The 15,792-nt window shown below is 38.2% G+C and overlaps 1 protein-coding gene across 2 annotated transcripts; it reads right to left on the reverse strand.

Moving 5' to 3' along the window:
• Nucleotides 1–4,493: 4,493 nt before the first annotated feature.
• On the reverse strand, nucleotides 4,494–14,995 carry LOC137278463 (uncharacterized). 2 transcript variants are annotated; one of them, XM_067810795.1, is made up of 3 exons: nucleotides 14,805–14,995; nucleotides 11,828–12,614; nucleotides 4,494–4,798 (listed from the first exon to the last, which is right to left on the reverse strand). In XM_067810795.1, the coding sequence occupies exons 2-3, from the start codon at nucleotides 12,586–12,588 to the stop codon at nucleotides 4,582–4,584; spliced, it is 978 nt and encodes a 325-aa protein (XP_067666896.1). In that variant the 5' UTR covers nucleotides 12,589–12,614; nucleotides 14,805–14,995; the 3' UTR covers nucleotides 4,494–4,581. The 2 variants fall into 2 exon arrangements, with proteins under 2 accessions (XP_067666896.1, XP_067666895.1); XM_067810794.1 differs by lacking the exon at nucleotides 14,805–14,995 and adding an exon at nucleotides 14,102–14,218.
• Nucleotides 14,996–15,792: the final 797 nt, after the last annotated feature.

The raw sequence follows: 15,792 nt of genomic DNA on the forward strand, positions 1-15,792 counted from the left end.
TGGCCAATTTCCGGGTGTTATTGAGTATTTGAAGCACGGGAATATTTCATTTGGAACCAACGGCGTTAGCACGGGAATATTAGGCATTAGCCGTCGGTTCCAAATGAAATATTCCCGTGCTTCAAATACTCAATAACACCCGGAAATTGGCCAACACATGATGTTTATCTCCTAAGTATATCCTGGAGATATCGAGGATGATCTGCCTTCGGCTTCGAGTCATTAAGTGAAAATTCGAACGAAGATCTATCTATCTACGCGCTTTTTCAAGTCATTTAATGACTTTGTCAGTAGGTATTACACGCACATTGTGTATGATGGATGAACACGTCGTAATGACGATACTGCAGTAATGAAATGTGAACAGACTGTCTCAGGCGTCTATCGTCTGTCCACGTCTGAGAAACCAGCGAAATATGTATTTGATCTCCTCAAAAACGTTTCAAAGAGATGGGGACACCTGCAGTTTACGGGTCCCTGCCTTCGGCAGTCACCCGGAAGTAGAATGTATTCTATAGTAACGTGTACGCGCTTTCGGCGCGAGCTTACTGCCTTTGGCAGTAATTAAGCGACGCGAAAAGAAAAGCCCGCGAGAGCGGGCTGATCTCCGTTAGGAGGCATTTTAGACGAATTTAGAGGTCATTTTCGTGTTTACTGGCAAAAGTTTATTTTAAAACTTCGTCTGAAAGACGAGAGTTTTAAACTCGAATTTTAGTAATACTCCAAAACATTAATCCAATCGTTAGTAATCAAAGGGAAATCCTCATGACGTTCCTTTTCTCTGATTGGTCAAATGTGGACACACGTGTCGAATGTTCCAAATAAGGTAGTGGGTTACTAGGAATGCCACAACTCGAATGAGATGGGATATGTGCATGCGACAGTAAATCATAGTAAGGAATTTGTGAATGCAGAGAATGGTGTGTGCACAAATAAAACTGAGAGTACGTGGAGAGTGGTGAAAGCGTCCCTGCCCAGGTATGGAACTGCGAAAGGATTGTTTGATAGTTCATCGTGAGGTAAAAATATTTACGTTGTTTTGATGATCCTTTTGTAACATTTCTTGCGTTTATCCGCCGTGCGTTTGACCCCCACCCCCCCTCCCAAAAAAAAAAAACCATGCATACTTTAATGACTGAAATTGAAAATAAAGAAAATGGTGTTCAGGATTCGGATAAATTTAGTGCAAGCGGAGATTTGTTCTTGTAATGTAAGTGAAGCGTTTTGATATTAGACATCAAATAAACTTACCTCTTTTTGTTTATTAGGAATAGAAAAGAAATGATAAGTAATATGTAAAAATAATGTAGGGGGGCATCTGCCCCCTAAAACCCCCCCATTCTGTTGAAATATGAGATTGCAAAAAAATAATACATTCGGTTAGCACTGGGAAATTGTATCGTGATCTTAAAAAATGAATAAACACTGCAATTGACAATACCATGACATAATACTGACCCTAAAATAATGTTGAGGAATGAAGGTCTTGAGCTGATTCTCGATTATAACCCAAAGGTAATTTAATAGGTCAAACAAAGCCATAAAACAGCGGCAGTTACTCGCCGGAGTAAACAAAAAATGGCGTCAGCGTTAGTGCTCGCTTCGATGTAAATAAGGCTGCCTGAAAGTAGATATGTGCTTTCCATGCATTTCGTTTCAACAAAATGCATAATGTTCTCGTTTAAAATTGTAAATATCTTATTTCAACGCGAAGTTTTGTGGAAATGCTGTAGTTCGTCTGCAATGTCCGGTGATGGAGTTAGTTCCCTTTGGTCCCCTACTCCAAAATACGTTTTCATACAGAATTTGAATTCAAAATTGAACAACATTCTTCTAGTTTAACGACAGTATTTCTAGTTCAGAAGTAGATGATTAATTAATACAATAACATAGGTTCTTCAACTGAATTACATTTATTTTAAGTCAATGCCTGGATCTACTAAATTTGAATTTATAGTTTATCATCAAGTTATGGGTGTATGCATTTCTGACAAATATATGAAATATTTTGTACTGAATCTCTGTTCAAGTATTTCAGTTAAATCAATCAATGAATCTTGTCAGATATGTATACAACATTAGATTACCAGCTGTTTAATTATTTACCATCACATTAAGATGATAAGGTACAATACCATGTACCAGATACTGTACAAACACATCTGTATGAGTACTTTTCAATTTGAAATGTCACGTTGAAGCTCCCAAAACATAAATTGAAGTAAATGTCCTTTTACCCAGCCTATCGCTCTGCATTTCATTTGAAAAAAAAATATAAGTTATTTGAAAAGGATGGCCCTAACATTTTATGAACTTTGACAGTTTGGTGCTCATGAATATATTGAAAATGGGCACTTGAAACCTGTAGTTAAAAATATGTAGCTTAGATTTAAATATATAGTTAGACTCTTAACACCAGCAATAGGTGCTGAAAACAAAAAACACTTTGAATTACTGTTCTGTAGACAGAATATTGTGACGTATTGTGAAGTTTAAAAATATCAAGGTAAAACAATGTCTCATGACATTTAAATAAGCTCCTTGTTGGCAAGAATACTTATACCGTTCAGTAAATGCTTAAGGCACTGGCATTTTTTTTCATTGGATGTCAGCCTCAAAACCACATATTACCACCCTCAACTACCATGGAACCATACAACTTGTACTGAGTTATTGCAGCTTTCTCATCCTCAAAGGTTCCCTTTCACAGCTTGGTGGACAGGGACGCATAGTCACACCACTTTGTCCAAGTTTACTGCATGTTGCTGAGAAGAGATGGTTATTTTGTCCTTGGTCCGATGCCATGTGACACCTCAAGCTCACTGGATCAATTGCCTGGCACAATAGCCAGCACGGCCCACCATGCCACATGCCCCCATTCATACCCATTGTTGTAAAAGTAGCAGCTTCTAATCCACTGACATGAACACATAAGGCCAGACCAGTTTTATTTCTTGTTTTACTTAATTTTACCTGCTCAAAATAAAGTCCTTATGGGTGTTTTTTTACCCAAACTGCAAATTTACTAGAGAAAATATTGTTATTACTTTTTGACCTGTAAACACTTCATTAATGGCTTAAAGTAAAATACTTTTAATATAGAGATGGTGATTTTCTATTCCATTGGAAATCACATTGTCTTCATTCTGTGGGGCTAGATTCTCAGGACCCATTCACCACTCCATTCTACCACTCATTGCAGACTTCTCTTTTGTTTTGCAGACCCATGAAGATCCAGGGGAGAATAGGTCTTCAGCAACCCATGCTTGCCATAAAAGGCGACTCTGCTTGTCATAGGAGGTAACTAACAGGATCGTTTTGTCAGACTCTCCGACTTCGTTGACACATGTCATCGGTTTTCCTATTGCGCAGATCAATGCTCATAGTGTTGATCACTGGATTTTCTGGTCCGGACCCGATCATTTACAGACCATTTACACCATGTAGCTGGAATATTGCTCACTCACTCACTGACTTTCTTTTCATTTTCAAGTTAAAAACAAAAAAAATTAATAATCCCTCAGCATAGTTCAGGATTCAAATTAAAGGCACAATGTCATATTTTCGACAGTACAGTATAATACATACTTGGACATATGCACTCACTTTTGCTTCCTATTATTGCAATATAAGTCTTCCCTGAAATCGATGATTGAATCTTCAAGGCAAGTAGCTTCCAAACAGAGAACACTTACCATATGTTATAATGTAGAATGTAAGGAATTGCTCTGTACATCAAAAACTGTTGCATGCATTGTTGTTGGTGTTTACTGTTAGAGTCAATTTAATGCAATGTTTCATTAATTCTGTTGAACCTTTTAATTTAATGTTGAAGTCATTAGAACATATTTTGTGGGGAATAATTTATATGGTAGCTTCTTTGAGGGCTGATAACAATAAATTATTTATTTTCAGAGTAGCATAGTGCATTTATGATTGAGTCCTCTACATACATTATTGAATCAGAACACCTCCATACAGATGGAGAGGGATGCACATTAGCTATTAAATGTTCCCAAATACATTCGAATCAATAACACCATTGTTTGTAGGGATTCTGGTTTACGCTGGTCCCATGTAGCCAATGACTAATATAACAGTCCACTTGAGAGGGTGTCCTCTCACATGGCCAGATTCTGTCAAAACTGGTCCCTCACATAGCAAGAGTGGGATTTGGCTAACGGATTAGCGTTTTGATAGTGTTTTAGATTCGTGAACTTGTATAAACATGACATACATGTACATTGATATGGTATTATTTGAATATTTTTTGAGGATTTGAGGAAATGTTCAATTGGTGACATTAGGGACATTTGTATCAAGGTGAGATACATTGACTTGGTATTGATATTGATGCAAATTTCAGGAAATGCTCAATTAGTGACATTAGTGAAGTGATTTTAACTCGTCTTGTATCTCTCACCTCACCATAGTGCAATGTTGTTTTAACAAGGCCTCTTTGGTTGGACTGTCTAAGTGAGAGTGAACCCTTGAGAGCATCACAATATAAAGCACTAGACTGTCATCACGATTTGTTCTTTAACAGACAGACTGCTGTCATAAGGCAGTACAATTTAGCTCTCAGTTTGGTGATGCCTCCTTCTTTGTTAGTGACAATGTTTCTTCAGCACTCTTTACTGTCTTATTTTTTGCACCCTCTGCCTCATTTATTCTTTCTTGGCCTTCAGTTTTCGGTTTGGATTCAACCTCTGATAGCGATGTTTTCTTCTTCCTTGGCGACAATGTTTCTTCAGAACATAAATGTGGCTCTTTGTGCCCTGTTAACAATTCCTTACTCCTATGTTACCTGAGGGTGTCGGGGTGTTATACCCTTCTCCCTAGGCAATCTGTATTTCCTCCACTCTTTGTCTGGGGATGATGTAGTCAGACGGTATACTCAAGGAAAAGTCCAGTTTGGCGTTCAAGTCCTTTTATTTTTGGTTATGTTTTTCACAAACAAAGGTCCTCAAATATTTCCTAGACTCGGGTCTAAACACGACATTAGTTACAATGTCCTGGAAGAACTTGTTGGTCTCTTGCACAACTTCTGATACTATAAGTTCATCTGAGCCATTCTCTCAATATACGGAGAGAACCTCTCAAGTCAACGGTGGGGCCCAGAATCGCGCACCACTCACCGGACAACTAACAAAATAGAAGTCGTGACAATTTAGGCTCCTCCCCCCGAAATAATGTCCTACGTCATACGAAAATGACTCATACCCAATCTTAATAATTAGTTACTTTCATTAGTCCCTTTCCGAGACTTTATCAGTACCATCAAATTCTTCCAGTATAAAATATCTTCGTTAATCAACTTTTAGCCATCCATCAACCAAACACTGACATATCTGACAGAATATCAAATAATATTTCCGACTGGTAGGCACCAGAAGATTCTTAAACAAATTATTTCCAATCATCTGCGTGTCCCTTTTATTGACAAACTGACCATTAGTATCCGAATGTCCATCCGCCTAATCATGTAGAATTATAAAGTCCTAGTTTATGTTACTTCAGAGAAATTGCCATTTCCCCTGGGAAAAGTGAATCCATAAAATTTGATTACTTGGTCAATGCACTTTCCCAGTACATTGACCCTTCCTAACTTAACTTCAATTTTTCCTTATATTTCTATCAAATATTTTATAAACTTTTTAACTCAAAATGTCTTGGTTATACATGCCCCTCCTGTTGGAGAGCATGTCCCATGCGACTGATAAATGGCTTAAGTTTCATCATACACATATAAACATCATATCCATAGCAATAGCAAAGATTGAGATATACATAAATTATACAATATTAACAGAGTACCTATATATCTGAGGACCCGAAAACTTAAAATGCCAAAATACAAGTAAATGTCTCAGATAGGATCTGTCTTTGGTTGTACCTATCTGAGAAGCGAAACAGTCATTTAATAATTAATAACCTTGAAACAGTAACCCAGTGAACATAGCCAATGCAGATGTGTTGTAAGGTCAGTATAAATCGAAAAGCAGGTAAAAATTCTTGTTTGGACTCTTGAACATTTTCTCATTTTTCTTTTTACAAAGACTACAAAACTTTGACAACACCATTTTACACATTCGGATTATAAATTCACAAAGCATGCAACATTTAAATACAATATGGAATAATTAATACATGAGGACACTAGTATGTCTGAGTTCACTTATGTTATCATGAGTGAGTTTCTTTTCTAAGTCACATGTGCTGAAATCATTACAATGTTCTCCTGTTTTAAAGAAACTTAACAAGAATTTAACTTTATGTATTCTTTCTTTACTGTTACACAAGGTGATGGAGCAGAAAGTCTACCTGACTCATTAATAAGTACTGGATACAGTTCATGTCCATGTATCAGTGAAACGAACATGAATGAAATAATGTGTCCAATTAAGTGCCCATATAAAAGATATGAAGTTTATAATAGCCATAGCATGTCCCCTATCAGAGTCTAGTTATCAGTAGAGAGATGACCACTTGAGTGTAGGTAAATTATTATTTTCTCTTCCACTAATTTTACAACTCTCAAAGACTAAAAGAAAATACTCACAGGAATGACTTTACTTGATATGGTTAAGTGGTCTTGTCACTGGATGTTGCAGTGAGCATCATTGTGACATAAACAGTACTGTCCTGACTGATGAAATATACCTTCGAAATTGTGTAGTGTTTAAGTATTCTTATCCTTTGGAAGTTTATAGTTTCATGAAATTCTGTTACCAATGTAAGATACTGTGGAGTTTGGTGCATAAAGATAACTCACTCCCCTTTGACTAAAGATAGTACCCCAGTGAAATCGATAGGTATCCGGTACACAAGTTGTCAGTGGTATTGAGTTCCACATCGTCAGTAGTATCATCATCACTTTAAACGTGAAGCCGAAGGGTCCTGTAGAACACAAACATCTGAGTAAGCTCCTGTTTCAAATACTTTGTTCCACTCCTCATTAATATGCAAATGTCTCTTACAAATAAGGGAATATTCAACAATCCCAATTGGTCGTCACCAATGTCCTATACAACATATTACCATCCCATGAGTAATGTTTGGAACATTCAATTAACCGAAGAACCGTTACACCGTTCACACAGTCTTAGTTCATGAGAAAATAACATGTGGTACTCGTGAGTCTGTCAAACATTTCATAATAGAGGCCTCCTTAAATTTCTTATATCAAGCTTATTTGTTCACTCTCTCACTTAGTCCCGGTCATAAGTAATCTTTCCTATGTTAGTCCCTTGTCTTGGTCTACCAACCACTTTATTCTACTTATATTCAGCTGAATCCTCTGTACGTCCTGTACCTCTCATATACAACTGCCTCTGACCAGGCTAGAAAAAAATTGTCACCCATCGATGTAATTGGCCTCCGCTTACACTCCACGACCGATTTATAGGTCTTCACCCAGGCTACGAGACAGATCGACACTCCGTCCTTCGTCCCGAATGAATTCATCGTTAGTCTTTCGACTGTCCTCATCGTTCAGAAACCTGAGGCAGATGTTCATCTACCCCACACTAGAGAGTGTCAGTCATCTCTAGACTCTTTTGAGCTTTTATATATACCACGAATGCAGGCATGTCCCTCTGCTTCGTATTCATCAATTCTCATAAATGCAGGAATGTCCCTCTGCTTCATATACATCAATTCTCATATATGCAGGCATGTCCCTCTGCTTCATATACATCAATTCTCATAAATGCAGGCATGTCCCTCTGCTTCATATACATCAATACTCGTGTGCGCGGGCACGTCCTTCCGCGACTTTTCCATATCACTTCTCATAACTTTGGGTACCCATATAGACTGACACGCGTCATAATAATATTGGGACTTCAAAAAATAAGTATAACTATCTCATACTCGGAGTTTAGGAACATGTTGATCAGGAATTCTATCATTTGGACTTGTGCTTCCGTTTTGTTTTTCCCTTCATTGTCTTTCTGATGTGGAAATCCTCCACTATTTCTGCTGGAAGAAATTCCATAGGACCATTTCACATTTTAAGACATCTAGATAACTGACCTTGTGCATTTTACCCGTGTGATACAACATGCATTGTCTACTGCTTTGATTTGTCTGCTATCCGTTGCATTACTGGTTTCATACCACAGTCCCTGACAAATTTGATAGAGTTTCCCTTAACCGTTTTAATATCTACAAAAACTGAGACTCACTCTATAGTTTGACCGTCATGTCAGCGTCAGCTACGAAAAGTGTTATTCACCTGCCGTAACTATTATATTGTCATACTGAGATTCAAGTAACTGCACCTGTGGTACAACCTGGGATTTACTTGTCTAAAGCAAATCACCTATTAATACACCTGCAACACCTGATGATATACCTGTGGACATACCTAAACTCTCACCTGTAGTCATACCTATTGACATGCATATGTCATCACTGACATGTATGGTGTTTATGTGTTCATTATTAAACAATATGACATTGCCACCTGCATCACCAACTGGCTACTCAGAAGGATGAGTCGTCACTTGGTGAACCATCCTGTAAAGACAGGTCACTTTGTGTATCCAACATGGAGGCAAGTACCTAGTGCACCTGGGTGCATAGCCAAAACCATGTTGGGACATATCACATAGTTTCTTACACAATGACTAGTAGGTAAAGAACTGTTACCTGCTTTGACTTGTAGAGTGTGTTTGCTGTACTGGTCTCACTGTACATATTATCCAAGACAACTTTCTCTTTTACCTTTATAACTGCCTAAGTGAGTATTTTAATGACTTAATGACTGGTAGCATTCATCCATCTGAATGATTCAACTTGATTTTCAGGTGAAGTAATACATCTAGTACCATACACATGTAAAGATTCTGTAATGGACTCAGTTGGTTCACAAACCCTTAATTCTATATTCAGGTCATCCACATAAACATGTAATAGTGTGTCTGTACTGGACACACTATTTGCTAAAAGAACAAGCAATGAACTCTGCCATTCCAAATCCATAAGTATAAGTTTCTGAGTCAGTCTATTGCGACTTATGTCAATGGCAATTTTGTTTCTTCGAAAAAAATGTAAACTTAACAATACCTGTAGTTAATGTTGAGTGGCCATGAAATTCCTGACCAATTCTTAAGATATACCTACTACATCTAACTGATTTTTATCCGCTCCAACCAATGTCCTGGCAACTTGTTTTGTAATAGGAAATGTGTTCTCACTCTTTTTGGATAAGAAAACATCTTATTTCATGCAGCTCAAACTAGCACCTGAGTCACATAGCACATTGTATTACCCTGAATCTTAACCACTACATGTGAAAACATCATCACTCAAATCACCATCTTAATCTTACTGGGATCTGGCTCTGGATTATCTTCAGTTGTAGATTTGTGCCTACTGCTGTAAACACCATTATTTGTTAATTTGTGCTAATTTGTCAGCATTTAGTATCACACTGTGACTTTGGTGGAAGTTTGACTGAGAATCACCTAATGTAGTCTTAATTTCCTACCATATCAATAACTTAATATAATAACCGTAATAGTTCAGCAGTGCACTCAGACATACTAAAATGTGTCCTACCGCAACCTCTGAATATCCTCTTAGGATTTGGCATCTGTGTACCCTCCACATGTACCACGGCACCAAGTTCTGTCTATGGACTGAAACATCTGATACAGAGCCGTTGGTTTCTGTCCCTGAGAGCAATAAAAGTTCTGTGTTCCACTAGGCTCTTGAGGCTGAAATCCTGAATGTCACTCAGCAATGCTACTCGGCAAGGAGTAGCACTATGCTGTCCATATGAATTGTTCCTCTGATCCCTTGAGTTCTCCCTCAAAGTCAAGAACAGTATCTCTCCCTCAAGGTCCTCAGTAAGCTCCACAAGTTTACCTGTGAGGCCTTGTCAAGATAAACTGCTTTATCTGATGCTTGGAGTTCCCGATCACAGCATCCTGGACAAAGTTATCGTCAAGCCGATTAAGACTTCTGGCCTCATGTTCTAGATCTTTTATGAAATCCTCAAAGTTCTCAGAGTCCTTCTGATTCCTACTGTACAATCTATCTGAGCTATCATACATTTTCACAAAATTCTGCATGTACCTAGCAAGAAAAGCAGCTTTTACTTACTCCCATGAATCATTGTCAAAGTCTTTTGCCTTGAACGATTTGAATGCTTTACCATCTTCCTGCAAATTGAAAGTTCCCTTCTTGCCCTCATCTGAATAATTGTTCAGAGATATAAACGTTTCATTATGTTTCAACCAAGCACTGGTCTTCCCTGATTCACTTAGATAAAATGTCTCTAGATTGATGTGACTAAGGGCCAAAGATTTAGATCTACAACCTAACATGAGCTATCAACATGACCAGTTAAAGCAGTGAAACTTGGTGAGAATGCTGGCAGATCAATTGAGGCATCAGTATGGTTAATGGGAGTAGAACACTCAACTACTGTACCCTTATCATCAGATGACATGAAATATACATAATAGGTACAAACAATAGTCACAAAGTTAGATAAAAGTCAGATTCAGAGTTTCACAGAACACATACTAAACATTCAGTTAACACAGAAGAAAGTTACTAATCACACAAGTAGTCTGCTTGGGTGGGGTCTGTCCCGCTGAAACTGTCCAACAGCAGGAAATCAATAACACTGTTCTGGTAGTGACCACACTGTCCAGGAAATCAATAAGTCCCGATGCCCATAGAGTTACTGTTCACTATCAGGCATGTGGAGATATGTTCACACTGATGAAGGTGAAATTCACCCTTTTCAGTACATAACCTCCCATGAATGGCAACAGTTTCTTCCAGATCCACATAGCACATACCCATAGCAGGAGAAACAGTTCACATACCTTTCATCTTGGAGTTGTTAGTCCAACAAAATCATAACATTTCACACAACAGGAAAAAACCTGAGCATGGTACAGAGAACTTGAAGCATCTCCACCATCTGTTACCTGAGGGTGTCGGGGTGTTATACCCTTCTCCCTAGGCAATCTGTATTTCCTCCACTCTTTGTCTGGGGATGATGTAGTCAGACGGTATACTCAAGGAAAAGTCCAGTTTGGCGTTCAAGTCCTTTTATTTTTGGTTATGTTTTTCACAAACAAAGGTCCTCAAATATTTCCTAGACTCGGGTCTAAACACGACATTAGTTACAATGTCCTGGAAGAACTTGTTGGTCTCTTGCACAACTTCTGATACTATAAGTTCATCTGAGCCATTCTCTCAATATACGGAGAGAACCTCTCAAGTCAACGGTGGGGCCCAGAATCGCGCACCACTCACCGGACAACTAACAAAATAGAAGTCGTGACAATTTAGGCTCCTCCCCCCGAAATAATGTCCTACGTCATACGAAAATGACTCATACCCAATCTTAATAATTAGTTACTTTCATTAGTCCCTTTCCGAGACTTTATCAGTACCATCAAATTCTTCCAGTATAAAATATCTTCGTTAATCAACTTTTAGCCATCCATCAACCAAACACTGACATATCTGACAGAATATCAAATAATATTTCCGACTGGTAGGCACCAGAAGATTCTTAAACAAATTATTTCCAATCATCTGCGTGTCCCTTTTATTGACAAACTGACCATTAGTATCCGAATGTCCATCCGCCTAATCATGTAGAATTATAAAGTCCTAGTTTATGTTACTTCAGAGAAATTGCCATTTCCCCTGGGAAAAGTGAATCCATAAAATTTGATTACTTGGTCAATGCACTTTCCCAGTACATTGACCCTTCCTAACTTAACTTCAATTTTTCCTTATATTTCTATCAAATATTTTATAAACTTTTTAACTCAAAATGTCTTGGTTATACCTAATTTGCTCCTCAACGTTAGTGTCATTTGCTGTTTTCAAATTTATTTCCAAATGCATATGGTCAAATGCTGAATTTCTTTTCAGGGTGTGAACTTTTGAAATGCTGAATATTTGCTCTATATCAGAACTCATGATAAACATATCTTTCGACGAGTCATCTGGCGTGTTTAGCATCAGACTGCCATTCTGAGGTAGTCTTCTCTTCACATCATATGCCTTCATATTGAAGTCACCCCCAAGCAAGACTGGAACATTCTCCTCTTCCACTTTCAGTTTCAGAAGAAACTTGACCAAAGTGTCAAGGGTCTTTTTCTTTTTCTCAAAAGAAACCTTATGAGGGCCATGCCAACTGGCACAGAGGATCTCAAAATTAGGAGCCCCTTTGCTCTTTATTTTATAGATGCAAAGTCTTGGCAGCTCAAAGTAGTCTGAGGCCATGTCACTTCTTAAAACCATGTTGTCATACATATTTCGCACCGATCTTTTGTTGTCAATCCTAAAGGATGTGATTTCCCTTGTATCAAAAATGAAACCTGCTTCTTTGTGACCTTCATATTGAAAATGGTCCGGAACATCAAACTCTTTCCATCCCTTTGAATGAATATCCACCCAGTCAAATTCTTGTACGCAAACCACCAGAGGGCTTTCTGATATTAACACATCTGCAATGTGTTGCTTTCTTTTATCTCTCATTCCTGCTTTGGAGTCCCCATTAGCATTCATATCAAGAATCACATACTCAGCAGAGGCTGCTGCCATGGCTTGATAGGATCAATGGACAATCACTGAAACAGAAATTGTGACAACATTAAAGAATAATTTTTCAAGACACCTCTCCTACAAAATAACTTTCAAGATATCTTATTCTTGTAGCCACAAAACAAGCAAGAACTGTATGTCACCTTGGGGTGAGAAGATGACCTGAAAATATTAAGTGCCCTTGATGTTAAAATTGGGGGTCTATGCTAACTCAGCCTAGCTGCCCCCTCGTTATCTGCCCCCTTTCCATTCTGCCCCCTCGTTATCTGCCCCCTTTCCATTCTGCCCCCTGGTTAAAGCCCCCACGCCGTTTAATAGTTTTTGAAATATTAAATCTTTGTATAATACAACATATCAATCTAAGGCACTGTTTGCTTACATAATGTTTTTAAGTTGTTAAGTTGAAAGCAACTCACAACTTAACAAAGTGAATTGAATTTAACAATCCTGTCAATATGGAACCAGTTTCTCAGATAATCATTTGTTACTAAATGTAATGTTTCTTGATATATATCTAAGTTCTTAACTTAAGTTGTTGTCTTAATCACAACTCAATACATTGATGTGTGAATGGATGTAATTTAAGATTGAGTTTTATGAAACAGTTGGCCTAAAATTGGTTGTCACATAGGTTAGAATTAGAGCCTATAAACTATGGTGGTCACACAAGGGTAGAACAGCTGCCTAGTAACCTATGGTGGTCACATAAGGTGGAATTTGTTTTCAATGGAGGAGACACAATGTTAGAATAGGTGTCGAACAGCCTATGGTGGTCACATAATGTTAGAATTGTTACCAAGTTGCCCATGGTAAGTCTCTCAAGGCAAGTTGATGAATCTCACATTCAGGTGTTGAGCAACAAGCACCCTGAGTGGTTTGTTCACAATATCCTTCACTGGTTGTGTATGGTTTTGAGACAGTTTCACACTTTCAGAATATTGTTGGAACATTAGGTGAGGTGTTGAACATACTGGGCAGAAATGTCAGAGTTAGAGTCATACCCTAGATACACTGAAGAATTGAAACTTCTTGAGATATTTTTACCAATCCTGTGAATATAAAGATTTTTGTCAGAAGATGTAAGGCTACATAAAACTATTGTGAAACAAGTACTGGCGAAAAGAAATAAAAATATCTGATTTTCTGATAGTTTCCTCATGATCACTAAAAAGGAAAAATGGACTCATACATAATATTCTGAAAAAATTTAATGTATCATAAGTATGGAACACACACATACACTGAATCTTCATGTATACATGTATATACACAGGGGCTTGTAACACTGAAAACTGCCATGAAGGTATATCTTGACCCCAGTGGGATATTACTACCCATTTTTTATTGTAGTAATACCCCATTAGGGACAGTATATACCTTGATAGCAGTTTTCACCGTTACAAGCCCCTGTGCATTTGTAATGGTTCTCTCCTTTTTACTTCCTCGTCTAATCAGAGACAATTGGGCCTCTTATCTAGACTGTTTCATGTTACAGAATATACTACATACTTACATGCAATTCCAATGAGATGATTAGTTAAGTAAAAGACCATAGAAAGGGTAACAATCTCATGTCAAGCCTCACAAACAGAAAATGGCATCCTACACTCTCAAGTGTTTACCCTATGATCTATAAATAGCCGTGGGCAAGTCCTGACCTGAATGTTGCACAATGCGTACGCATCCTCACGGCTAGTCGCCTGCATTCTAAGTTTAGACATTTGAAAAATGTTTACTTTGACCAGGGAGCCTATATAGTTATTTATCACTCCTTTGACTGGCAGATGCACTGAAATCTCATATTTATTAAAGATGTTATTATATCCGAGGAACGTGTTGAACTGGCTAGTTGACATAACGCCCCCCCGTCATACCCGAAACCAGGGATACTCTACCACAGGGGCTTGTATCGCTTTGAAACGGCGTTCGAAAGACATATAGATGTATAGACCCTACCCTAGTACTATATAAAAGGAAAGGGATGTAACGAGGAAACCACCCCCTCCTCGATCAAAGTTACATGTTACCGCGTAAAATATTTTAAGGCCCCATCGAGGCCAACGGATCGAAAGCCAGATGATTTCCCTACAAAATGAGCTATAAATGGTCACAATCGGATCATTCTTTCAAAAGTTATACGCTACGAATCATCGCAAACAGCTACCTCCGCAATTTCACGCCAAAATCATGGATCACCCAATACGGCGAAAACTCACCTTTTAAATTCGTTTATTTATTCCAGCCACGTTGGCAGCACCAGCGCTGGGCTGGATTCGATCGGCCGCGGTATTCCGAGGGTCGGAAAACTTATTACAACATCTACATGTCATTTTTTCGACAGTAAGCAAGCATTTTCACCAAAATAGCCGGCAATCCTACTCACATGTCGGCCATAAGCGACCTTGACATTCAAGTGAACTGAGCAGATCCGCACAAACAGACACGGGCCATCCGACTGGTTGGAAACAAAATATACAGTGGAAATGGCCAATCGGATGGCCCGAGTCTGTTTGTGCGGATCTTTATATAGTACTAGGGTAGGGTCTATACATCTATATGTCTTTCGAACGCCGTTTCAAAGCGATACAAGCCCCTGTGTACTCTACAACAGGGATTGGTCACTCGCTTGTTTTCTTTACCATTTGTACTTATTAACGTGTGCCTCGTCATGCTCCAACGCACACAGTGACTTTGCTCATTTCCATTGCAGCTTCAGTTGTGTTTAACCAGGGAGACTATATAGAGTATATACGTTGTAGATTATCCCTGGTTTAACAGAACTTCGGCCAGTTTATTGTATCAGTCGGAATTTTACAATGAATGAATGAATTATAGTAAGAATTAAGAGCAAGAATTATGTGAATGAATGAACGAAATAAAGAAAAAAGAATAAAAGAAAGAAGTACATATGTGAATGAATGAAAGAATAAATACTACACCGCGGCCTTCCCTCCCAAAACATGTTAAAGAACGCAAAAGTATCGCGAGAACACGTGCTAACATCAGCTGTCCTTTTAAAAAATCTACTTTTTTGTTTACATTAGTAAGAACTTCAGATATCTTATTGCATGTGGGGAATGGAATGAACAGTAACAAAATGTTAACTGTCACTGTCACACTGAGTAGGAGAAAAGTAATCCGTTTAGCACAGACAATAGCATTCCTAAGAGAACAAAAGCATTCCAGACGAATACAATAGCATTC

This window comes from Haliotis asinina, chromosome 3, assembly GCF_037392515.1.
Source record: "Haliotis asinina isolate JCU_RB_2024 chromosome 3, JCU_Hal_asi_v2, whole genome shotgun sequence".
NCBI lineage: Eukaryota > Metazoa > Mollusca > Gastropoda > Lepetellida > Haliotidae > Haliotis > Haliotis asinina.

Bases quoted from the DNA above. Each gene is read 5' to 3' on its own strand.
- LOC137278463 (XM_067810795.1), bottom strand. From the start codon at position 12,588: ATGGCAGCAGCCTCTGCTGAGTATGTGATTCTTGATATGAATGCTAAT. The intron at 4,799-11,827 runs GTATAACCAAGA...CAGGTAACATAG, and splicing joins AACGTTGAGGAGCAAATTAG to GAGTAAGGAATTGTTAACAG.